The 27,261-nt window shown below is 42.3% G+C and overlaps 2 protein-coding genes across 2 annotated transcripts in view; both read left to right on the forward strand.

Annotated features, from left to right (window-relative positions):
• LOC111982380 (homeobox protein Meis1) overlaps positions 1-2,891 on the forward strand; it is a 33,375-nt gene extending 30,484 nt beyond the window's left edge. Inside the window, exons 12-13 of the mRNA XM_024013940.2 lie at positions 172-270; positions 2,514-2,891. Coding sequence (XP_023869708.1) covers positions 172-230 — 59 coding nt within the window. The 3' untranslated portion in view covers positions 231-270; positions 2,514-2,891. The remainder of the gene's footprint in view (positions 1-171; positions 271-2,513) is intronic.
• Positions 2,892-22,294: 19,403 nt separating this feature from the next.
• Positions 22,295-26,143, forward strand: LOC111982434 (ewing's tumor-associated antigen 1 homolog). Its single transcript, XM_024014002.1, has 5 exons — positions 22,295-22,614; positions 23,001-23,129; positions 23,246-23,325; positions 23,544-23,653; positions 23,745-26,143. Exons 1-5 carry the CDS (start codon positions 22,422-22,424, stop codon positions 25,471-25,473), a joined length of 2,241 nt encoding a protein of 746 aa, XP_023869770.1. The 5' UTR covers positions 22,295-22,421; the 3' UTR covers positions 25,474-26,143.
• The last annotated feature ends 1,118 nt before the right edge of the window (positions 26,144-27,261 follow it).

Raw genomic sequence — 27,261 nt, forward strand, 5'->3', positions numbered from 1 at the left:
GCCCTCCCTCTCCCCCTACAGTCTTGACCAGGTGTGACCGGTCACATTGCAATATTTGCATTGCCTCACCTCACTGACCCAAATAATAAGTCTTTGTCCTCTTTATCTCTGTGCCCCTTCTCTTCCCCCATCCTCACAACTCTCTAATGTGTCCCTCTTCCCTCCCCGTAGGGCCCATGGGTGGGATGGGCATGGGTATGGGCGTGGAGGGACAGTGGCACTACATGTGACTCCTTGCGGACTTAAGCACAGAGCCTAAAGGGACGCACTGTAAGTATCAAGCATCCACATTAATGTAGACGTGTTTAGAAACCTATTCTATTCGTATTTACAATAAAAGGGACTCCAAAATATCGATCCGTGATTTACCATTCATTTCTATCGGGCACAAAATAATCTTAAACACAATCAAAACAAAGTCACAAGCTTGATGTAATCATCGCGTACTAGGAATATGGGACGAAATACTAAACTTTTGACTACTTTAATACACATATAAGTGAATTTGTCCCAATACTTTTGAACTTCTAAACGGCTCACCCGATATGGATGAAAATACCCTCGAATTAAAGCTGACAGTCTGCACTTTAACCCCATGTTCATTGTATCATTTCAAATCCAATGTGCTGGAGTAGAGAGCCAAAACAACAACAAAAATGTGTCACTGTCCCAATACTTTTCGAGCTCACAGTATCATGAAGAATGTATAAGGCATGCATACTAAGTGGTATGCTAGCACGGACACACGGAGGAAAAGTCTACTGTACATAAATGCAGCATTAAGCTACTGCCACATTGCAGCAGGATGAAAAGGCTGGCAAAAGCTAATTGACTTTGTCTAAATTAAATATGTATACGCCAGTGGCGTGACCAATTGATTTATTTGACTGGTCATGTGGACAGCAATAACGACCTTTCATTGCTCCCGCTTCTCACACGCACTGTGGGAAAGGACTTGTTATGGCTGTCCACTGTCAAAGGGTCAACCATCGAAAAAAAGAGAGCGTAGTCTACTTCTCAGATGTGCATATTTGATGTTTGTTTAGAAACAACCAAAGGGAATTCTCGATGAGAAACCATAGGAAAACCATAGTGCTAACGACTTTGTCACGTGAAAATTGTTAATGGGGCAGGAGGTGGCATCCGAAATCCTATGGGAACAGAAGTAAGACGGACATAGACCAAGAGTCAATCTTCCTCTGCCGTCTATTGAGRGATGGTGGCATCCAGCTCCCTCACAGTTACATTTCGGCCTTATCGAGTGGCTAATTAAGGTAAAGTTCTCAAAGATTGCGGGGTCAATTAATCATAAGAGATGAGCAATATTCTTTTACGTCCCATTGATTGAATTTATTGTTAACGAGGGACATAAAATGGTTTCCCTCCTCTTAGTTGATTAAGGGCTCCAGTTCCTTCATAAGATATTTTCATTAAGCCCGGCGAATGGGGAAGATTAAGCGAGCCGCTTACGGCCGAGACCGGAGAGAGACTCGAGACTCGGCGGGTTTTTCTAATACGGTCACTCGGCGACATTACTTCGAACCAAAGTCAATTAAAGACTCCTCAGAAGGAGCATTACGGTTTCTTCCCCTTGCGATTATCGAGCTTATGGGTCCTTGGGAAACAATGCACCTGTCAGTTTGGATCCAAAGCAAGCCATGCAGAAGCCCCCGGACCCCTCTGCACTGCAGAAAGGACTGTTCCCTGGTCGTTTGGCCCCCTTCTTTCTTTTCTTCTTATTCCGCAAAATTAGCCAAGGCTGGGCAAAATCGTCATTTTCCCTTCCCAGACAATAGGCGATTACGAGCCCACAAATTAACGAGCGTACAGGATTATTTCCCCCCCCGTACAAAATGTTTCTCTCTACCCAGAAACCCCCTCAGGCATCCTTTGGTGAACTTCCTCACTGACCCCTGTGCGTCGCCCTAGCACCGCTGGAGGCCATTGTTTAAAGGAGCCTCTCCGCCAATTATTCGGCCGAGGTTTGCTAACATCCATCCGAGGGGTCAGGGTTGCCATCTTTTGAGGGGAGGACCGGTAAAGGAACTCAGGAGAAAGAAAGYAAACGAAAGAGAAGAAKGAGAAAATAWGGCTTCGGGGGCGTTTAGCCTCTGCTCTCCATCGGGAAGTAGCGCCTGTTGATTGGGTCCCCTGGTGTCAGTGAAACAGAATGGGTCAGCCACGCTGCTCTCTTGCTCAGCCGCAGAGTTGCTGCACTCTAGCCGGCTCTAAATTGCTCGACCAATGGCCTCTTTTTCCTCCCTCCTCCTCCCCTTTCCTTCATGAACACTGATCTAAGAGTTAGTGGATAGGTGTAATCCATTTGTCCCGACATGTCACCCCATTGTAGTGCCGCTTCACTGCACACAACACAACTGCTTCACATTACCTATTCTTTATGTATAGTACATGTCTCTGGGAGTTAAAGTAACACTACACAGTTTTTTTTTGCTAAAGTAACTTGTACACACTGGTGTTGTTTTCAATTTTACTCATGTTTGTTTTCCCAGCAGAACTGCCAGGTATTCCCGAGGACGGCGTGTCCCATGGCGGTCGGATCAGCACGGATATGGGCATCGCTCTGACCTCCACTGGTGCCCCTACCCTACCCTACCCTCACACCAACCAGCCCCACCGCTGGGGCAGGATCTCTCAGTGTTGCCCCTCCCTCCGTGACTCTTCCGTGACCCAGCGATATCGATTGCGCTGGTGCCCAGCCCAAACATACCACCATCACCTGACTGTTTGTCAGTAGGGCTGGTGGCCCCCCCCCCCCCCTTTTCCAACTCCCCCCATTTCCTTCAAGTGGTCCAGTCTGAGTAGCCACTGTTGCTGAACCACCACATGACTATGAGAGGCCTTGAAACCCCCTCATGCCTTGTGAGGACTTCTGGAACGTTGTGAGGGACTTTCTGACGATTGTGAGGACTTCTGACGTTGTGAGGACTTCTGACGTTGTGGAGGACTTTCTGACGTTGTGAGGACTTCTGACGTTGTTGAGGAACTTCTGGGACGAATTGTGAGGGACTTCTTACGTTTGATGACGACTTGACGTTGTGAGGACTTCTGACGTTGTGAGGACTTCTGACGTTGTGAGGACTTCCCTTCTGGCTACAATTACTGGAGCTCTCCAGTGGATACTTCAATACTCTATTCATTCAACCAATACAAACAAACACTTAGTCCTTCACTTTTCCCCCCTCTGCTGCATTGCATGGACAGTTATAGAGGGTGAAGATACTCTTGTCTTGGCAGTGGACTTGTACCAAGAGAAGAAGCCGATGTCTGTATTTACTGGGGGGTCTTTTTAAAACAACAAACACCCTGGAAACCATTCTTTTTTTTTTATATAATGAAATTGTTGTAATTGTGGAAAATTACAATAAGGTGAGGCAATAGTGTCCTGTTTACAGTTTTACCACAAACTCTCTACGGACAAGTAACGATAACTATTGCAAGTTCTCTGGTATTGCTTTGCCGTACTCTGCTGTTTTTCAAAAAAGGACTCGACTTGTCTAATTCACACTATGTGTGTGAGTCTTTTTTCATAGACTTTTATCTCCTAACCCCACGAATCTCTTTGCGTTTGAAAATAAAAAGAACTTACAGGACCAGTTTCTCTCAGTTTGCTGTATGAACACAGAAAGGAACCATTTCAATGCTTTGAGGTCCTGTCACACAATTGATATTATGTGGTAAAGAGCGTTGTAACACTTACGTAACTAGAGTGTAATTACAGATTTCCTTGCTACAGGTAGCCTATAAGAGTAGTAATTACAGATTTCCTTGCTACAGGTAGCCTATAAGAGTAGTAAATACAGGGCTACTACACAGGTATGAGTGCAACTCAAGGTAAAGTGCTACCAAAACCCCAGTTAGTAACCCGGACAGTTAGTAGGAGAGTACAGCTTGGTACAGTACAGTGATGGGAAAAATTACACAGTAGATTTCCTGCCTTGCGGCTGCCCCCTTCCCTGCTTCGCCTGGGTAGCTCTGTATTTACTGACTAATTACTTTGTTTGACTCGCCGACTGTGGTGGAAAGGGCTTATGCAGACACAGATTGTGTCCCAAATGGCACCCTACCCCCTATATGGGGCACTTGTTTTGACTAGGTCTCATAGGGCTCTGGTCAAAAGTGCCATATATTATATGGAATGTGGTMCCATTTGTGATGCGTCCTCAGTGTTGGTGGTGGGGGTAAGAACAGAGAAGGGTCGCTATCTCTCGCTCTTTGGCTTCTCAGCTGCTGTATGAGGTGTGGCTGAAGGAAGCAGGCTGCTGAGGCCAAAAGGTTACTCTGCATGACGGACGTTGTTGTCACGTCCGAACCCCGACGAGAGCAGACCAGGTGGGCTTTGAAGGTCCACTAAATGAACAAGCACATTGCTCTATCGTCTTGTTCTTGTCTTTCGATATCTTGGAATAATACATTATAAACTTGCCTAAGACCTATAGTCTCTCAGGTTTGAATCACAATGTGAGAAAAAAAGGTTTGACCAAAATCAACTGTTGTGTCGAATAGAATGTTTGAGGATACTTGAGGATTTTTCTTTATTTTGGAAGAATAGAATATGAATTGAGGTTATACAGGGAAGCATAATGTGGTATAGATGTGGAACTCATCACTACTAATAAAATATCTGCTGAAATGCACTTCACTGAAATCCAACCCCTCCCAAACTGTGGCTACTTTTACTCTTGCTGCAACAGGGACAAAAAATATGCTGACGCTGAAACATGGTCTTATACTATATATAGAAAGAGGTCTACTATTTATATGACATATTGTTATTGTGGCATCCTCCAGCATGAGAAAAATGGCATACACTACACTATCCACTACCAAAGATGCTTAATAGTGGGAAGGCCTAGATACAAATGAGTCTTGCTTGGAATTTGAGGGACTGAAAATATGCTGACACTTACTAAAACATGATCTTCTACTATAGACATAGGCCTACCATTTATATGATACCCTTTTGTGAGACTCTCCAGAGACAAATTATATCCACTATCCACTACCAAGATACTCAATAGTGAGAAAGTCCTAGCTATATACAAATGAGTCTTCCCTGGAATTTGAGGGGGAAAAAAGAGATTTGCGTAAATCTGCCCCAAACACTTAAATGGAGTGATTAGTTCCTGCTCACGCTCTACTTCTCCTTCTCAAAAGATGCACTCTCCCAATCCTCTGGGAGTTCCCTAGATACACCTTATTTCAAAGCCGGCGGCCACAAAAGGAATCATTTATCTTCCTCTTAAAATCAATTACTAATTTGGTTTGAGGACAGAAGGATATTGTGGAATTTTCGGTTGGTTATCGACTTTATCAAGTGTTTCGAGATTATGGGAGAATGAGGCTGCCACAAATCTTATTTTTTGCCACAAATGTCATTTTTTTTAAAGAAAATAGCACCATAATGTTTATGAAAATGTAACTCTTTCTTATCAAGATTCCCCCCTCATCTCTCTGCTCCTCATGATTCCACTGCAAGTCTCACATTCCTGAGTGACATGGCTGTCTACTCTGATAAAGCCAACGTGAACTAAGTCCCATGTTTGACTGCCCTCTTTAGGGGATTTTGGAAACTGCCTCCATCTGACTGTTTTTCCCAACTAAGGTAGCGTTCCAAATGGCACCCTATTCACTACATAGTACACTATTTTTGACCAGGGTCCATAGGCCTCTGGTCAAAACTAATGCACAATATAAAGAATAGGGTGCCATTTAGGACGCTGCCTAAATGTGTGATTATAGCAGATTTCCTCCAGCTGAGGATTCATCATGCCACTTCGTAACCACTTCATTAAATATGCTTAAAGTGCTGTGTAAACAACAAATATAAAATACATAAAGTTTGTGTGGGGCCACTTTAGGGATTATGGTGTGTGGCAATTTCAGTGTTGATTTATTACTTTGTAATAAGTGAGCTAAGCTAAGCTAAAATCAATCAACAAAGTAGTGATATACAGTGCCTTCAGAAAGCATTCATACCCCTTGACATTTTCTACATTTTGTTGTGTTACAGCCTGCATTTTAAATGGATTAGATTTAGATGTTGTGTCACTGGCCTACACACAATACCCCATCATAATGTCAAAGTGGAATTACGTTTTTAGAAGTTTTTACAAATTAATTAAAAATGAGTCAGTAAGTAGCACGGCTGACCCATTCTGTTTCACTGACACCACTGACACCCAGTCACTACAAAGATACAGGCGTCCTTCCTAACTCAGTTGCCGGAGATGAAGGAAACCACTCAGGGATTTCACCACTTTAAAACACTTTAAAACAGTTACAGAGTTTAATGGCTGTGATAGGAGAAAATTTAGTATGGATCAACATTGTAGTTACTCCACAATACTAACCTAATTGACAGAGTGAAAAGAAGGAAGCCTGTAGCGTATACAAATATTCTGTTTATAATAAGGCACTGAAGTAAAGAAATTAACTTCATGTCCTAAATACAAAAGCTTTATGTTTGAGGCACATCCAACACAACACATCACTGAGTACCACTCTTCATATTTTCAGGCATGGTGGTGGCTGCATCATGTTATGGGTATGCTTGTCATCGGGAGTAAAAAAAATATTTAAAAAACGGAATAGAGCTGAGCACAAGCAAAATCCTAGAGGAAAACCTGGTTTAGTCTGCTTTCCAACAGACACTGGGAGAGAAATTCACCTTTCAGGAGGACAATTATCTAAAACACAAGGCCAAATATACATTGGAGTTGCTTACCAAGACGACATTTAATGTTCCCGAGTGACCTAGTTACAGTTTTGACTTAAACCGGCTTGAAAATCTATGGCATGACTTGAAAATGACTGTCCAGCAATGATCATCAACCAACTTGACATTTTAAAAATAATAATGTGCAAATATTGTACAATCCAGGTGTGCAAAGTTCTTAGAGACTACTCAAAGCTGTAATGGCTGTCAAAGGTAATTCTAACATGTATTGAATACTTATGTAAATGAGATACTTCTGTATTTCATATTCAATACATTTGCAAAATTGTCTAAAAACATGTTTTCACTTTGTTATTATTCAAATCTATTTAATCAATTTTGAATTCAGGCTGTAACACAACAAAATGTGGTATACGTCGAGGGTAATAAATACTTTTTGAAAGCACTGTATCTAGTCCATCTAATCTATCACAATTAAGTTTCATTTTAATTTAGAGCTTTTAACAAAGTCATTTTTCACAAAACGTAAAACAATGAAACCCAGACTTAAACAGAATAAATCAGATGTACACAAGTAACGCTAATGGGAATCAAGATGAGGACTGTCGACATCTCAGAGCCAGTGTGTAAATAGCCTTTGTATTTGATGCAACTAGGAGAAGCAGTCACCCTGAAACAATGGATGGAATCAGCAGGCCACGACCCCTGGGGCGCAGGGGGCCCGACATGCAGTGACGGATGACTTGGTCTCCTGAGGTGGGTCACGGCTCTGGGTCTCAATGTGTCAGGGTGCTGCAGGGGCCAAGGCATGGCCACCACCTCACCTCAGCCTGGACCTACCAGAGGAGAGAGGAAGAGGAGGAAGATTTCCACTGACCATGTAAATACTTTATCTGGGGAGTATTTCATTTAGTTCATTTCAAATAAATTAAATTGTACGAAATGAATTTCTGTTCATTTCAATTTCAATTCACTAAAATTCTATTAGATTCCATTCAAATGCATATCACAAGTTCAGAGCAACTGCAAACCACTGAAAGCTACATGACTAGTTTTGCCTTCTGAATTCTCCTTATAGTCACATGCAGCGATTTCACAAGTCTTGACTAGTAAGGTCAATATCTCATTACTAATGTTGTTAAGTTCAGAAGTGAACATTCCGTTAAAGGTACAGAAGATTTTGACATAAAAATTCCTTGCAGACTGACATGCAACTATGGCATGCTGGTACAAGCAGCAGAAACTTCCAAAACAATGAGAGATGGTTAGGTTAAAGTTGTTATCGGGTTCCGAGTGATGAAGTGAGTTAGACTGACAATGTTATCTCTGTGAGGACAGATAGAGCGGCTAATATCTGTGCTGGTTGGCCACCCAAGGCAACTAATACCTTTATGCCCTCAAGAAAATAATTTGGTCGCTGTTTCAAACATGCACAAAAAAAATCAATCACTCTTGTCTGTGTTACATTTACACGGCCCGTTTTTAAAATTAAATGTAAGGAAGGCTAAAAGAAAAATGCAAAATGTCAGAAAAAATTGTGGAAGAGGTTTTTATGTTGAATGTGGTGCTACTGCGAAAAAGGTCCTGTACAGTCAGATCACTGTTATATATTTATTCAAAAAAGAAAATTGATCAAATAAACCATTTTCCTTAACGATGCACTCTCAAATGTTTGTATAATTTCGGACAGTAGTTTTGAAAGTGGTGCTCACGAGCCAAAACGGACCCTGTTTTTTTGTGTACTACATCATTCATTTCGTGTGACGCGTTAAAGCTACAATATGTATGTTTTTGGGCCACCTGACCAAATTCACATAAAAAATGTGAGTTCTAGATCTGTCATTCTTATTAAAAGCAATTCTAAGAAGCGGTAGATCTGTTATATGTGCGCTATTTCTATGCTTTTTAAGTTTCGTTACGGAAAAGATCTGTCACAGTGATTTAGATGGTACAATGATTCTCTACACAATGACTGTTGTTTTGTCACATAAACTGAAATTAGAATTTTTGCAACCAGGAAATGGCAGATCGATTTCTGCACAGTGCACTTTTTAGAAATGTTGCAATGTTTATGATATCATATTCATTTTGCAATTATGTTACGAATCCAATTTGTTAATATGTCACAAATTTGTTGCGCTTAAGATTCAGGTATTCATCTTTAACATGTTTATGCTTACAGATTCAAGATGTCATACTCTTGGATTTCCAACCCCCCAACCTGAATAAACAAGGATGCAGTGATGGAAAAAGTACCCAGTTGTCATACTTGAGTAAAAGTAAAGATACCTTAATAGAAAATGACTCAAGTAAAAGTGAAAGTCACCCAGTAAAATAATACTTGCGTAAAAGTCTAAAAGTATTTGGTTTTAAATATACTTAAGTATCAAAAGTAAATATAATTGCTAAGATATACTTAATTAAGTATCAAAAGTAAAAGTACAAATTATTTCAAATTCTTTATATTAAGCAAACCAGATGGTGCCATATTATTGTTTTTTTATTTATTTACGGAAAGCTAGGGGCACACTCCAACATTTAGACAGCATTTACAAACGAAGCACGTGTGTTGAGTGAGTCCGCCAGATCAGAGGCAGTAGGGATGGCCAGGGATGTTGCCATGATAAGCGTGTGAATTGGACCCTTTTCCTGTCCTGCTAAGCATTCAAAATGTAACGAGTACTTTTGGGTGTCAGGAAAAATGTATGGAGTAAAAAGTAAATATTAAAAAAATATATAAATAGTAAAGTAAAGTACAGATCCCCAAAAAACTACTTAAGTAGTACTTTACACCACTGCAAGGATGACAAGTTGAGATTAATGAAAGGCTGTCGGTGACAGGGCCATTTCTTACGAATTACTGAGGATAATAGCGGACGATATTGCCACTCCTATTCGCCATATTTTCAATTTGAGCCTAATAGAAGGTGTGTGCCACCAGGCTTGGAAGGAAGCAAAAGTCCTTCCGCTACCTAAGATTAGTAAAGCCCCCTTTACTGGCTCAAATAGCTGACCAATCAGACTGTTACCAACCCTCAGTAAACTTTTGGAAAAAATGGTGTTTGACCAGATACAATGCGATTTTACAGTAAACAAATTGACAACAAACTTTAAGCATGCTTATAGGGAAGGACATTCAACAAGCACAGCACTTACACAAATGACTGATGATTGGCTGAGAGAAATGGATGATAAAAAGATTGAGGGCTTTACACCCCCTGCTATATTGTGGATAAAGAGTTATCTGTCTAACAGAACACAGAGGGCGTTCTTTAATGAAAGCCTCTCCAAAATAATCCAGGTAGAATCAGGAATTCCCCAAGGCAGCTGTATAGGCCCATTACTTTTTTCAATCTTTACTAATGACATGCCACTGGCTTTAAGTAAAGCCAGTATCCCTTCTTTCTTTTCTCTCCAAAACTCTTGAACGTGCCGTCCTTGGCCAGCTCTCCTGCTATCTCTCTCAGAATGACCTTCTTGATCCAAATCAGTCAGGTTTCAAGACTAGTCATTCAACTGAGACTGCTCTTCTCTGTGCTACGGAGGCGCTCCGCACTGCTAAAGCTAACTCTCTCTCCTCTGCTCTCATCCTTCTAGACCTATCGGCTGCCTTTGATACTGTGAACCCCAGATCCTCCTCTCCACCCTCTCCGAGCTGGGCATCTCCGGCGCGGCCCACGCTTGGATGCGTCCTACCTGACAGGTCGCTCCTACCAGGTGGCGTGGCGAGAATCTGTCTCCGCACCACGTGCTCTCACCACTGGTGTCCCCCAGGGCTTGTTCTAGGCCTCTCCTATTCTCGCTATAACAGAAGTCACTTGGCTCTGTCATATCCTCACATGCCTCTCCTATCATTGCTATGCAGACGACACACATTAATCTTCTCCTTTCCCCCTCTGATAACCAGGTGGCGAATCGCATCTCTGCATGTCTGGCAGACATATCAGTGTGGATGACGGATCACCACCTCAAGCTGAACCTCGGCAAGACGGAGCTGCTCTTCCTCGGGGGAAGGACTGCCCGTTCCATGATCTCGCCATCACGGTTGACAACTCCATTGTGTCCTCCTCCCGAGCGCTAAGAACCTTGGCGTGATCCTGACAACACCCTGTCGTTCTCAACTCACATCAAGGCGGTGACCCGTTCCTGTAGGTTCATGCTCTACAACATTCGCAGAGTACGACCCTGCCTCACACAGGAAGCGGCGCAGGTCCTAATCCAGGCACTTGTCATCTCCGTCTGGATTATTGCAACTCGCTGTTGGCTGGGCCCCTGCCTGTGCCATTAAACCCCTACAACTCATCCAGAACGCCGCAGCCCGTCTGGTGTTCAACCTTCCCAAGTTCTCTCACGTCACCCCGCTCCTCCGCTCTCTCCACTGGCTTCCAGTTGAAGCTCGCATCCGCTACAAGACCATGGTGCTTGCCTACGGAGCTGTGAGGGGAACGGCACCTCCGTACCTTCAGGCTCTGATCAGGCCCTACACCCAAACAAGGGCACTGCGTTCATCCACCTCTGGCCTGCTCGCCTCCCTACCTCTGAGGAAGTACAGTTCCCGCTCAGCCCAGTCAAAACGTGTTCGCTGCTCTGGCACCCAATGGTGGAACAACTCCCTCACGACGCCAGGTCAGCGGAGTCAATCACCACCTTCCGGAGACACCTGAAACCCCACCTCTTTAAGGAATACCTAGGATAAAGTAATCCTCCTAACCCCACCCCTCCCCCTTAAAAGAGTTAGATGCACTATTGTAAAGTGGTTGTTCCACTGGATTTCATAAGGTGAATGCACCAATTTGTAAGTCGCTCTGGATAAGAGCGTCTGCTAAATGACTTAAATGTAAATGTAAATGTATGTATGCAGATGACGCAACACATCCATGTCAGCTACTACAGCGACTGAAATGACCGCAACACTTAACAGACAGTTGCAGTTAGTTTCAGAGTGGGTGGCAAGGAATAAGTTAGTCCTCAATATTTATCATACTAAAACCATTGTATTTGGGACAAATCATTCACTAAGCCCTAAACCTCAACTAAATCTTGTAATAAATCATGTGGAAATTGAGCACGTTGAGGTGACTAAACTGCTTGGAGTAACCCTGGATTGTAAACTGTCATGGTGAAAACATAATGATACAACAGTAGCTAAGATGGGGAGAAGTTTGTCCATAATAAAGCGCTGCTCTACCTTCTTAACAGGACTATCAACAAGGCCCTAGTTTTGTCGCACCTGGACTACTGTTCAGCCGTGTGGTCAGGTGCCAAAAAAAGGGACTTAGGAAAATTGCAATTGGTTCAGAACAGAGCTAATATTAATAATATGCATGTCAATCTCTCCTGGCTCATCACTACTTGTATTTCTGAGAGGTATTGATATGTTGAATGCACCCGAGCTGTCTGTTTGAACTACTGGCACACAGCTCGGACACCTATGCATACCCCACAAGACATGCCACAAGAGGTCTCTCCACTGTCCCCAAGTCCAGAACAGACTATGGGAGGTGTACAGTACTACAAAGAACCATGACTACATGGAACTCTATTCCACATCAAGTAACTGATGCAAGCAGTAAAAATTAAATAAATAAAAAAACTGATAAAAATACACCTTATGGAACAGCGGGGACAGTGAAGCAACACAAACATAGGCACAGACATATGCATAGATACACGATAACATACGCACTATACACACAGGTACACATGGATTTTGTACTGTTGATATGTGGTAGTGGTGGAGTAGTGTTGTGAAATCTGGGAATGTATTGTAATGTTTTTAAAATGGTATAAACTGCCTTAATTTTGACCCCAGGAAGAGTAGCTGAGGCAGCAGCTAATGGCGATCCACAATAAATACAAATACAAATACAACTTTGGTGTTATTCAGACCCTTTTTTGTACTTCTTTTGATCAGAGCCCTATGTAGTGCACTACATTTGACTAGGGCCCATAGGGCTAGGGTGAAAATAGTGCACTAGATAATCTCGTGCCTTTTCAGACACACCTTAGTGACTCTAGAATAGTGTCCTTGGAATAGCTTCAATGTAACGTCATGTCTTCCAATGACTTGGATTAATCATACTCACGCTACACTTACTTTAGCATACTTTTTTCAGTTGCTTTTCTAATCCTCTGCTAATGTTGTGGTATGGAGGCGTGTCGATACAGGCAGTCAAAACATCATGCAGTATGCCTCCCAAATGGCACCCTTTCCCCTATATAGTGCACTACTTTTGACCAGGGCCCATAGGGCTCTGGTCAAAAGTAGTGCACTATATAGGGAATAGGGTGCCATTTGGCACACAGCCCACAGTGTGTACATTGTAAACCTATAGTCCTCTCTAACAGATAATAAGTCTCTGAGAGTTGATGGGGTGTATGATGGGATTTTGTCACCCTTTCGCAAGAGCGCAATCGGTAATGCACACGTAACCACTGGCCCAGGAGGTATGGAGATATTTTACTAGTCCCAACGTTGGAAAAAAGTGTCACGGGACGGATAATGAATAGGTTTGCAGTGTTTTCCTTTTTGGCGGCTTTTCCGGTTACGCTAAAGGCTAGTGCATTCCAGAATTCTCTCCATAAGGCACTTTCCCTCCATAAGTCCCCCAACGGCCTCTTGTCTGACAGGTCCGTCGTACTCAACAGGCTTTGGGGTGGAGGGAGGGAGAGAGGTGTGTGTAAGTGTGTTTGTGCACGTGTGTATGTGTGTTCATATATGCACATGTCAGTGTGTGTGTGTGCGTACTGTTCATGCATGTGTGTGTTTGTGTGGTGAACTTTTGATTTGAAGCAACGCTCTGAGGCCCTTCTCCCCGCATTGTGCGTTCGCTCAATGGGAAAGAATGCGAGAGACACAGACGGAGATATATATGCCTTCAAAATGATGGGAGTAGTGAGTGCCCATGGGATGACCCCTCTCTGGCTATAGGCGAAGAGCCCAGAGAGAGGTAAGGGGTTTATATAAACAAAGCAGCTCCTAATTTGGACTCACATAACCAACATTAGTCTGAACATACCCAAATTCCAGCAAGGCATCAATCTAAAGAGCAAGGTTTTCCCCTTCCACTCCTCCAGGTCTTGGTCTGGGTGCGTGACCCAGCCCATCAATAGTCTGCTTTAGAATAACACTTGCCATGAGCTCATTCCCACTCTTGAAAAGTGTCCAATGTCTTTGTCTCTCTGAAAGTCTAGGACGTTTCCCGGCCGCCTGCAGAATCCAAGTGCGTTCAAATAAAAATTGGATAATTTATTACTCTTAATTACATTCTTGATTTAAGATGGGATTAAATGTTGTACCGCCTTGCGCTAGTGGAAGGGGAAGGTATTGGATAACGGACAGAGGATCAAGGAATCCAGGGAGGCATGGATCATGGTTACCCCCGGGAGAGGAAGGCGGGAGGTCGGGTTACCCCAACGGGAGACATTGACCCAGTAGGCAGGAAGTCGCTGCATTTAAAGGAACAATTACAATGATTTACACACCAAAGGCAAACATATCAAAGATGGCTGCCATTCCTGTAGGGCATACAGAGGGCAGCGGTACAGAGTGTGGTTTGAAATGAAGAAGAAGTTATAAAGCTTATAGACAGGCTGGTTGTTTAGCAACAAAACCGACACCTGTGCAACTACGGGGCAAAACGGACAGGGTTGGATTAGATTGTCAGCCAACCCGTCTTTATGAAGAATTTGTATATTACACATGTAATATATAAAAGTTTCAGAAACCATTCACAAGCTACCATTATACTTTAGTAGAGTGTTATGGCACACGATGGTGATGTTATGCTTGTCTAGTGTGTGCTACTGTAACCTACATTTTTGTGTATATGCCTATGGAAAAAGGCATTACAGGTTTAAAGAGCTCACATGAAATGTGCAGTTCAAAATGGCCGCCGTTCATTGGCACTTCTAAATCACCATCCCTTCCAGTTAATGATTCCTCCTTAGTTTGCACTCCCAGTCTGTCTAGACTCCATTCATTTTTCCTGTTTACCGATACACCTAATGACACCAAATTACAAATAATCAATAGCTAAGAGGAAAACTGGCATGCGGGGAAACTCAAATTAATCTTACTAATGACACTGAGTGCCTTGGCCCAATGCTTGTCCATTTACCTTTAGAGATGGCTCAATTAGGTAAGGTAGTTAGCTCAAAAGCAAGTTGCTTTGTCAATAGAAACCAAATATCCCAGAAGAGTATTCATCGTTTGTCGCCTGCAGTGTAATGTGAGTTAAGAGATGTTTGATATCATATATGCGGAGAATATACTACTCATACTACTTGTTTGATGGTACTAATTTAAAGTAGGTGGGACTGGGAGTAGTAGGCCGCCATGCCGCCAGTGAGTTCAAATAGCCACTCAACATGGGTGAATGAGTGAAGGCAAACAGAAGGGGGCAATGGTGGGGGGTGACTGTAACACAAGCGCAATATAGAGTGTATATAATAAAGCACTGCATACATAAATAATCACCAGAATCAAGGTAATTAAGCTAAAAGCTCATAGAGTGCACACACACACACATGGTCTCGCAAGTAGCACTGATCAAAGGCACATCACCCCCTCCCTCCTTACTCCTCTGGACACCACAACAAAGAGCCATATCGGGGCTCAACGAACAAACGACCTTGGGGCTGATGACATCACGTGCCGCCGAGCGGAGTAGAGAGAGAAATTAAGCCATTAGCCCGGTGGCAGCCAGCCTTGCTGTAAATCAAGCCTTTTTCCAATAAGACTGCCTCACTTTGTCATCCATCACGGGAGTGGGCGCAGGCGAAGCATGGCGACACAGGAGCTGGGCTGGCCCCGGGATGGAAGAGACATAAACAGTCATAATGACCCCTGTCGAAGTGGGTCACTGCCTGCCGCCGCCGCACCCGCTGCAGGAAATAGAAGCACCGTGGTGGGTTCTGCAATCTCTGATTGCGATATAGAGGTGATATTGAAAGGAGGAAAGCTTGTGGAGCCTTTGACTGTGTCAAACAGGGCGAAAGGCATGTAGTATGTATGGTTTGAGCAAAAGTTTTATGCATCTCAAGGTAGATCTTTGCAGCTTTGATGCACCATCCCATGTTAAGTTTATCGTATTGCTTGTAATTGATTGGATATGGCATCACATGTAACCTTGTCCCCAGGCTAATTGCTATTCCAGATAGAGAGCCGGGCTGGTGGATGAGACGGCACAACATGTACTATTAGAAACCTAAACCTGTTGCAATAGCATTATGCTGCAAAATGTTTGTAGGCTATAGCAGGACAACACCCCTGTTCTAAAAGTCATCCTTTCTGTAAAGGAAGTTCATTTCCATTGGCTTTTTACATCTCTCTGATGGTAGCGCACTTTACGCTCATCTCTCAGGGGCGCCAGCAAGTGGAGAAATAGCGTCCATAAAAGTTGCACAGATGGATGAAACAGTCTTATGAAGACCAATATGACATGTGTGGGAAATGTAATATCTCGAAGCTGTACAGTCAAAATAAAAGCAACTATTGCCAAAGACGGGATCATCTGAGCTTTTCATTGCAGTGCAAGTGATTGCAGGCTGTTTCCCGATAGTCCAGTAAAGATTCTCCATAAATTGAAACAGCCCTTGTCCTGGAACAGCCAAGCAGGCTTTACCTTGCCTCCGAAAGAAGTGTCCCGGGAACCAGATATGAAATTAAGTTTGGGAAACAAGTTATGCTGCTGTACAGACACAGTGCTCAGTGGAACCTCTCAGAGTAGATCTGAGTCTGTGTTCATAAAGCAACTCAGAGTAGGAGTGCTGTTCAACACTCAGGTCTCCCCAGTAACGTCATACATTATGATCGAAAAGGCAAAACTGGTGCTCGATCAGCACTCCTCTTCTGAAATGCTTTATGGATACAGGCACTGTAGGTGTCAGAACATCACATCACAGGTGGTCTGGACGTTCAATAATAATGGTGCTTCATGAACATGCTTTAGTGCAGACCCTTGCTATTGCAGCGTTTGTTGTTTTTAATGAAGTCCTAACAAGCTAATTTGATTGAAATGGGTTCTGCTGCTATACTGTAATGTATCCTAGGATGTACATGTTAAGAAATTAAACAACGCCTAAAATAACCAGGTTCTCAATTATCCATCACATGTAGGACCTATGTGCTCTGTTAAGAGTCAAGTTTGGACACTTCCTGCTTGCAGTGGAGGAGTACTGTTTTAGCCAAACTCAAACAGGGGCAGCAGGGTAGCTTAGTGGTTAGTGTTGGACTAGTAACTGAAAGTTTGCAAGTTCAAATCCCTGAGCTGACAAGGTACAAGTGTGTCGTTCTGCACCTGAACAGGTAGTTAACCCACTGTTCCTAGGCCGTCATTGAAAATAAGAATTTTTTCCTAACTGACTTGCCTAGTTAAATAAAGGTATACATTTTATTTTAAACACAATAAGGCAATTCCTGTGCATGTAATGTCCTTTGCTTTAAGCATAGTTTAAGGATGGTTGGAGATCTCACTGGCACCTCTTGACATGACTGACAAATGCTGCCCTTTTCCCTCAGGACACACAGCTTTATTGAGTTGTGCTCTGTGTCTCCCATTCATATTTCTCACAATACTAGGAACTGAAATCCATATGACATGCATTACATTGCATGACATTACAATAGAACAGACCAGTCAGTGGCAATAAATGCACGCATATTTTACAATGAAGCGAATAAGTGGGCACTTTTAGGGGTAACTTTTTGGAGCTCTTTCAGTTGGATCTGACTGAGCCACTTATTATATAATTTATGGTTCGGTAATGAAACTGTAGTCGAGAGTCAATTGCACACATTAAAGTGTGTGTTGAAGTGGAAATCTAAAGGGGGCTCTCGAAACATTATATTTCGAGTGCAGCGTGCGTAAACGGTACGCCAACGCTCGGGGAGATTTAACAAATGTGTTTATTGATGAAGTTCCGTTTCAAGCGTGGCCAAGGGCTTAGCTGCACATCTCCCACTATTAAAAGTGATTCCCATAGTCAAAGGAAGACATTCAATGCGGTTGTGACATTGTGTCTGCTCTGTTTTGTTTTTTATAGCTTCATCTGGCTTCTTTTCTGAGTCAAGTGCCAACACCCATGTTTCATTGAGTTAAATGTTTTTCTATGAAAAAGTGCTTCATGCTTTTCTCAGGCAACATTCTTTCCAGGAATATCATTTTCTTTCAGTAGTTAAGCAATGACTCCACTGTTTTGAATTAGGAAATCTTTATTTCTGATCACTTAGAAAATATTTTTTCTTTCTTTCTGGATGACACAATTTAGGGACAAATGTTTCCATGGAAGCAGACATTTTCCAGTTTGTGGGAATTCTGAGATTCTCAAAGGCAGCAAACCGCAAAAGCTGCCTTTGCTAAACTGTATTTGTTTTCTACAAAACACCCCATTTCTCATAGCTGTTAAATTGCCTAATTTCTCTCATTTTATTCTTCAAATAAATGTGGCCGAAACCCATTGACAGCTTCTTTGTGGCTCGGTTAAAAATACCAGGAAAAACMAAAGTAAACCTGTTGCAGCTCCCCGGAATAAATCTTGTCCACAGAGACTGTTACGTTGATATACTTTATGAGACAATCGTTACATCCCCACAAGCTTTGGGGGCCCCCAACCAAAAATAAAAAATTAAAATTGGGAGGGGTTGGAGTCCCCACAGAGTTCAGGTCCCCCAGATAGCATGTGAACACGTCATAAGCCATGAAAGACATTTTGAATTACAGGAAATTAGCTTTAAAACTGCATATATTTCTCTCAGCCTGATGGCAAAATGTGTAGAATTTCAGGAAATTAGCTTCAAAAATGCATATTTTTCTCTCAGCCTGATGGCAAAATGTATAGAATTTCAAGAAGTTAGCTCAGATTCTTGAAACTCGGGACAATCCTTGTCCGGTAGGGAAACTTTACTTTTACAGTTGAACAAATTAGATTTTATTATTTGACCTTAAATTTTACATTTAGGAGAATTTTGTAAGGGAAAGATTTGTTTGGGAATTTTCTAAATGCTATTATTATTCACCTCCATGTCGGCTCTATGCCTGGAAACTCTCCCAAAAAATATATATTAACTGACAAATTATCTTATATAGTTTCTTGCAATAGCCCTCTGTGACTTTAAAGAATATTTCTCTCAAAACTGTGATTCCTAAAAGACGTGTCCGGATATTTGTGAACTCCGTCAGATTTGTCTAAAATCCTAAATTACACTGAACAAAAATATAAACGCAACATGTAAAGTGTTGGTCCCATGTTTCATGAGCTGAAATAAAAGATCCCAGAAATGTTCCATTTGCACAAAAAGCTTATTTCTCTCAAATTCTGTGCACAAATTTGTTTACATCCCTGTTAGTGAGCATTTCTCCTTTGCCAAGATAATCCATCCACCTAACAGTTGTGGCATATCAAGAAGCTGAATAAACAGCATGATTATTACACAGGTGCACCTTGTGCTGGGGACAATAAGGCCACTCTAAAAGTAGCAGTTTTGTCACACAACACAATGCCACAGATGTCTGAAGTTTTGAGGGAGCATGCAATTGACATGCTGACTGCAGGAATGTCCACCTGAGCTGTTGCCCGAGAATGTAATGTTCATTTCTCTACCGTAAGCCTCCTCCAACGCCGTTTTAGAGAATTTGGCAGTACGTTCAACCAGCCTCATAACCGCAGCCCCTGGACAGCTGATGTAACTGAGGAATATTTCTGTCTGTAATGAAGCCCTTTTGTGGGGAAAAACTCATTCTGATTGACTGGGCCTGGTTCCTCAGTGGGTCGGCCTGGCTCCCAAGTGGGTGAGCCTATGACCTCACAGGCCCACCCATGGCTGCGCCCCTGCCCAGTCATGTGAAATCCATAGATTAGGGCCTATTGAATGTATTTCAATTGACTGATTTCCTTTATAAACTGTAACTCAAGTAAAATCATTGATTGTTGCATGTTGCATTTATATTTTTGTTCAGTATATAATAAGGAATGAGCAGGGTCAGCTATACCATAAGGACCCCTTATTCATGTCCTCATTACATGTAGTATAAGAAGACCACTCATGGTCTGTAATGTTCTCTACTTTAGATTTTTTTTAAACAAACAATATGGTGGTTGGGGCTTTGCTCAGAGTGGGGCCTTGTCCTCTATGTAGAGTTCTTCAAAGAACCCATATGGTAATACCTAGAACTCTCTATGAAGGGTTCAGCCTAGAACCCTCTATGAAGGGTTCTACCAAGAACCCTTTTATCTTTGGAGGGTACTTCCTAGAACCCTCTATGAACGGTTCCACCAGCCTTATTATCCTTTAAAATGTGATTATTTATGACAATACATTACATATATTATAAGGCCTTTCTTTGAGGGGCCTAGTGATACCCTAACACAGTGGTGTTAGGAATCTCCTGGTTTACAGGCCACACCAGGCCTTCAAGTCACATTATGCTGGCTTGCAAAGTGATGTGTAATTCCATTTGGAATCCAGCCAGAGTTAGGAGATCCAACAAGTGGAATTGTTAATCACTCGCAACCTGCATTCAGAACGACTGCCAGGGTAGGAAATATTAAATACAGAGACTACCTCAATTATCTGAACTGGAACAACCATCTCAGTAACGTGTGCAATAAATCCAACAGATTGGATTAGTTTAGAAAACTCTATGTTATTTATCTTTGTGTAGCAAAAAATGTATCAACCAATCAATGTACATGCAAAAACACAGATACTACAGTAAAACAAACAATTTGGAAAATCTCCCTGCAATAGAGCATGCTGGGAAATATAATATATGGTTCTATGTAGAACCCTTCTTGCCTTCCAAAGAATCATCAAAGAACCCTTCCTTGCAAAAACAGTTCTTAGGATGTTAAAGATTTGGTTCTTCTGATCAAAATGGTTCTTGGTAGAACCCTATCCCTCTGCAAAGAACCCTTTTGGAACCTTTTTTTCCTGAGAGTGTAGGCCTATGTAAACAATGATTGAGGAGAGATTACAGAACATCATCTGAGACGGCTCTAAAGAGATCTGCTAACCTGAAAGCTCTGTGCTCTTTTATTAGAGCCTGGGCCATGGTCACGGCTCATATTTTAAATGTTTTTTGGGGGAAACATGCATTTAGCCTAGCCACTCTAATGCAAAAAACAGGTAGGTACCTTTTTCTCTCTGACAGCATGGCGATGGATTCTTTTTCAGTGCATAGAAACACAACGTTTTCTTTAGCACAGCAGGGTATTCTATTCCGAGGCACCCTCCATGAAATATCGTGCATATCTGTCTTTGGACAGGAGCCAGTTGCTGTGGTATGGCATTTCAAAGTGAAGGGATGTTGATGAATGCTAGGGGTTTCGTCACAGTCCGGTATCACCAAGGGATACATAACTAACTCCACCCTCATTGGAGGCTCAACGATGTGTAAGCACACATWAGTAGCCTAGAGGAGCCAGCAAATATTTGGCATATTCTATGTGTCCAGAATATCACCCATTGTTGGCTGCAAGGAATGACATTTATCTGTATGCTTATATCTTGCCCTTTGAATTTAAGGCCCAGTGGTTTCTGATGAACCCCCACACCGCCAGTGGCAAAGCACGCAGGCACCAGAGGAGCAGACGGTGCTGGGGTTCGCTCAGAAATTCCACCAAACTACCACAGCTGTTACTGTGGTCTGCAATATGCTCCATTCACACCAATGACATTCCCCTAATGAACTCACCATTTAGGTGCTTCGACATTAGGTGCCATATAACCACCTATGGCTAGATAAACAAATGAAGTAAGGACAATGTGTTGAGGTGTGGGGCTCTGTACAGTCATGGTATTCCCTCCAAGGCAAATGACATTTTGGTTTAGAATTTTCCAACAAAAGAGGCCACCAAGGCATCTCCTGGCTGCGGGTTTGATGCTTCATACCTAAATTGGAAGTGACGGGCCTATGGCCCCTGCTCTTTCATCTCACTATCATTTGGGTGGAGTGTTCACATTTGGTGTGACAGAGGGTGTTACTGTGACTTTTCACCGTGCTGCAGCAGCAGCAGACATTACCTCCAGTCTTTTCAGAGAAAGAGCCTGATGAGGTGCCAGGACAAAAATGGGAATACAATTCATACAATACAATTTCTCATAAGTTATTATTTTTTCAAGAACAAAAAGGAATGTCCATTCTGAAAGTCATTGCTCCCCCCCTCCCCTTGGGTGAAATGCAAAAAAATAAATAGACATTATCCATTTACATTACATTCAAGTTACATTATAAAATCTATCATAATAACAGTAGGCCTAGTTAGTTAAGGGGGCAGGTGGGATGATGGGCTTGATGATAACCCGGCACTGTGGTTTCAGAGAAAGCCGTGCCATATTAAGATCTAGACCACATAATAAACATGGACTATGCTATTGAATATATAGATACATAATAATAATTATAAATAAATAACAATTTAATGTATCCTTTATTTAACCAAATTTTACAAAATAATTCATAACAAAGCTAACATTCCAATTCGGAACAGGAGCTATTTTAGTTGTATGTTGTCGTTGTATCTCTATGCATGCTTGTATGTGATGCGCAGCAACAACGCAAATTGGATGCCCTCGAAAAAAAGACTTTCTGAAACGGAAGTGGAATTGAATCATGTGAACAACATGGCGGAATGTTTGAATCTCTGATGGTGTTCCGCTATTACACGATGTATCTAAAGACATTCTGGTACCTACATATCTTTATATAAAGTTTCATTATAAATGCCAGTTACTATCCCTGCGAACAATATGACAGAATGGCGAAAATGTTGTGATACGTCCGCGTCGGGAATGCCAGCTGGTTCAGACGAGAGCAAGCAAGGTGGAGGGAAACCGAAAACAAACAGACTGAGAAGAAGCCTCAAACAAACGCAGGCAACTCCATCTCTCATTGATTCTCCAAAAACATGCCAAGGTCGGTAGCTTGCAAGCCATGAATGATGTGTTGAGTTGATCAGTCACTGATTCAGCTAACTAGRTCTTCCTGTAGCCCGTAACGTAAGCGATGAAAATAGCTTATTAGCTGTTCACCGTGCCTAGCTAGCTAATGTGCAGTGTTGATCTACAAACGTTGCTAGCTAGTTATATAACGTTAGTTATTTTCTAGTTAGATGGTGCCTAAAGCAAACTAGCTAGTAACGTTAGTGGACTAAACTCCACTCTATGTTGAAGGAAGTTTAGTCCGCTGACTAGCTAGGAGTTAATGGCATGTAGTTAGCTACTTTTTTGTTTAGTTAGTTAGATAACTGTTACCACGTGAGCCAATTACAATGACATAATCATTCACATATCTAACATCAGATTTCAAGAAGCCAACTCGTGTGACAAGATCAAGATACAACAATGTATTCAACAAAGGAGAGTCGCCAATGAATGAATCAGAACTGGATATCGTTTGGGATGCAACTTCCCCTTCACCCCTTAGGACAGGCAATTATATTTACATGTCAATATAACTATACATGTTGCCAGGCTAAGCAGTGATAATCAATTTTGAATGTTTACCTAACCTCATCTGTCTTAACTTTTCTCATGTTCCTTCTTAGTTAGCAAAAGAGGCAAGAAGTACTCTGCAAATGTTGGAGTTGTGGACATTGCCGAAATCGTCAACAGAATAGCTCCCAAGGTTGGTAACACTCTGGCTAGCTAGTGTGCCATCAAATAAATGTATTAAAATGTTCAAACTAGAACAATGTTCATTACTAGACCCAGTGATGTGATTTTTCTCATACTTCATCATATATCCACTCTTTTTCATTGGGCTCTTTCTTAGTATAGTGCTGTTCAATATGTTATTCTGGAATATTTACTGTAGTAATATGACTATAATTGATCTTATTTAAGCATGGGAGACCTGTAGTTCCAGAATCATCCTTGCTCCAGTGGATTGGAGACAGTGCTATTCCCTGCACCCCAGAGATGCAGCAGCCCAGGGCCAAGAAGAAATCCCCAAGGTAATCCCCAAGACAAGATAGCATACTCCCCCCTCTCTCCTACATTATACAATTATTAGAACAGAGCTATAAAAAAAATATTTCCCAACAGGACAAATGGAGTGGACGACCTTTTAAAGTTGGCGAAACAGTTTGATTTCAACATGTTTCGGCAAGACGAAGAACGAGTCGACGATATGCACGAGCAGAGTTTGGCGCTTTGGAGGACAGACTCGGAGGACYTATTGGATTTAGGTGGCAACGAGAACCAGCCTCCGCCCTTACTGAGTAATGTCTCACCTGAAAGCACACAGCCCGCCCTTAAAACAAACAGCACGAGAAACTCCAAAGACCAGATACCTCCTGACCATGAGATGGAAGATGATTTGGATTTTTTATTTGATGGACCAACTCAACACATAAGTCTGAACTTAAGTCAGAATTCATTGCCTCAGTCCTTGGAGGTGAAGACTGCTCCCACTGTGTCCTCCAAAGTCATTCCTGGAAAATATCCAGATTCCATACATGGCCACACTTCGACCGTCTCCTCGTCGCATCCTGTCAAAAGAAGCTCAGCAAATAATAACTTTGACGACGGCGACTGGGAAAATGACGATTTGCTGGATGACTCGCTGGTATTTGAGATGACCCAAAACCCAGACCTCTTTGCCGCTCCTAATCGTTGTTCGACCCAAAGAGGGTCGAATGAAACAAAACACGAAAACGACAACCCCTCGGCCATTTCCAAAAATGCTCTTCAAGGAAGTAGAGACATAAAACCAGCTGTGTCTAAAGGACAGAATGAAACTGTGAAAAACAGAAAAACATTCACGCTTGAAGCAAATCCTAATGTGCAATCGAAAAGTATCCTCTCAGAGGCATTACCAAAAGCAGGGAATGTCCCCGACACTGTCAAACCAGCACCACATAGGAACGTACAGCAAAAGCAACCAAGTCTCTTTCCAATCAACAAAGCTCCGTCAATGGAGTCCAGTTACCAATTTAGCCAGCAAACGCAGCACCCGTCTAATGGAATAAAGACTTGGCCGCTGGTGCCTCTCTTTCAAAGTACATCAATCTCAACCAGCTCAAGCACATCAAACTTCACCAATTCAAAGTGGCCCCTTCAGGTTGAGAATAGCTCTTACCACAAGCCCACAGAGAACAACAATATGAAGGGAACAGGGATCATCATGGCCCCGGCTAGCCACAGCGTCATCCCAGAGGACGACTTGGACTCTCTCTTTGCTTCTGACTCCATCTGGGATGACAAAGACGATGACCTATTGTGCCAAGCATGTGATAACCTGGAGAGCCAGGTACAGAGCATGGAGGACCCTGTTATCACACGCTCCCAATTCCTGCCCAGTAATCAGACAGAAAGACAGAAGTTTGTCCCTGTCTCTGCACCTTTGAATAGCAGCAGATACAATGTAAATCAAACGACTGAGACCATCACACAATCCAAATATCCCAACATTTCAGCTTATTCACAATCGGCCCCCTGGAACGGTACCACTTTCACCCACTCTCTCAATAACAACAAAGTACCTGTTACTGTGGTCTCTGGTTCTGAAAGACCGAGTTACATTGCCTCAGCTGGAAATGCTAGCGCTAACTCCACGTATAGGCCACAGAACCCTGCAGCAGGAGAAGGGTCATACGAAAGTACTCGGGTCAAAAGCATTTGTGTAGCTGGGAACACAGTTAATCAACAAGGCACTGGGAGTGAAGCAGCTGGGAAATGTTCTGTGGTAGACATTGAACTGAAGAAACAGCGGGCCATGGAGAGGAGACGGCAACGGGTGCAGACGGCCCACAACCTAAGGGCTCCAACCTGAGGCTGGTACAGTGCACACATACAAAAAGATTCCGAATCCTAGTTGGACAGTGTTGGCTTACTCTAAACGCTGYCTTGRGCTAGACTGACCATACAGAGCTCTTGAAAGTAGACTTACTATAGAGTTGTTGTAGCCTCGTACTACCATCCTGATCTCGTAGCAAAACAGAATGTAAGCTCGCTAGTCCAGGATGGTTGTACGAGGCTAGAGCTGCTGTACCTTTGTCTGTGTTCCAACTCATAATTTACATCACTCAATCCATTCCTGAAATAAGATTTWAAGTTTTAATATAAATGTTCTTATTTACGTTAATCTATTAACTGTTAACAAAGGAACTTAAAAAAAAATAAACAATAACCTATTTTCAGGGAGTATGTTACCAATTGTGTTTGCAMAATAGGCTAAGCCTGTCCTGTCACTTTTTCATTGTATTATTCATTATATCAGTTTTGTAAATTACCATAGCATTACAACATGAGCGGTTTTCTGATAAAAACACGAGTCGCCTTGTGCCGTCAGAAAAACTATCACATGTTTCTACATTATGTTTATCTGTCTTTTACATCTTTTTTTTTTTACATTGTTTATATGTTTGTCATTTGCACAATAATGAAACTGCCTCAAAAGACGTGGCACACAGATATTAAAGTTGCAAAAGGATTCCCACCCACCCTTTCCAGACAATACTATCTTGTGTACAGCAGTGACATCTAGTGCCCTTTTGTTTCTGTGTCATGTAGTGTCTCTTTCTTTAGCATACCATCATTTATTTTTGTGGAATACAACAGAGCTACTGTCACTACGCACAAAATAACCAGTTTGATGCAACAGTCAACACAGTACGAAGAGCTCCTTTAGGACCGGCACACATAGTAATGAGTAGTGCTTCCAACAGAAATMGTTTACGTCCCAAACGGCACCCTATTCCCTGTGTAGTGCACTACTTTTGACCAGGGCCCATTGGGAACTAAATAGGGAGTAGGGTGCCAWTTAGGATGCACACATTGTTGAAGCCTTGTTTATACCTGGTGCTAACATCTATCCTTTCTCTTGATCCTATCCACATTCTGATTGTGCCCACATAGCCGTTGCGTCTACACATGGCAGTAAWATGTGTATCTTGTCTGTCCACATTGTGACCAGATATCCTGGTCCCTCCCTMTATGCAKATTTTTTGACAGATATTCTTTCAAAATAATGTTAATTTATTCCTTTTAAGATAGTTGATGCCATAAGCCAGTGGTGCTACCTGCCAATTAATTTAGAGACCTGTATAATGGTGATTTCAATAGTTTGATCATCCAGATCTGTTTACACTTGATTGATATCCAGATACAATGGGTCCCCGACTACCTCCGGAGTTGGTCAGGAAGATCTGATCAAAATTAGATCACAATGCGTCTTTTAATTGTCTACACCTGTCTAAAAATGTGGGGACAATCAGAATGTGGACAAGATAAGAACYAATTATGCCTGTTAGAAACAGGTATAAACAGGGCTTTAGAAAGGTTTTGAAGTGGCTTTGCCTTCGACTACACCACACATGCAGTCTGGTAGAGCGTGTGAGTAGAGACCTGAACCCTTTCAGGGTCCTGTAACTTGGGATCTTATGAATCCTTCAGCCATAGTCGAATATCAGTTTGCACCGTGGGAGCCTCAGGATCTGGCCCTGACTGAACAGTCCGCTCGTTTGGATTTGGCCCCACTTCAATCACATCCACACCATGTATCACTTTATTACATAGATCCTTTACACTCGGTTATTCGAGGAGCTGTGTTGGTCTGTCT

This window comes from Salvelinus sp. IW2-2015, linkage group LG21 (assembly GCF_002910315.2).
Source record: "Salvelinus sp. IW2-2015 linkage group LG21, ASM291031v2, whole genome shotgun sequence".
Taxonomy (NCBI): Eukaryota; Metazoa; Chordata; class Actinopteri; order Salmoniformes; family Salmonidae; genus Salvelinus; species Salvelinus sp. IW2-2015.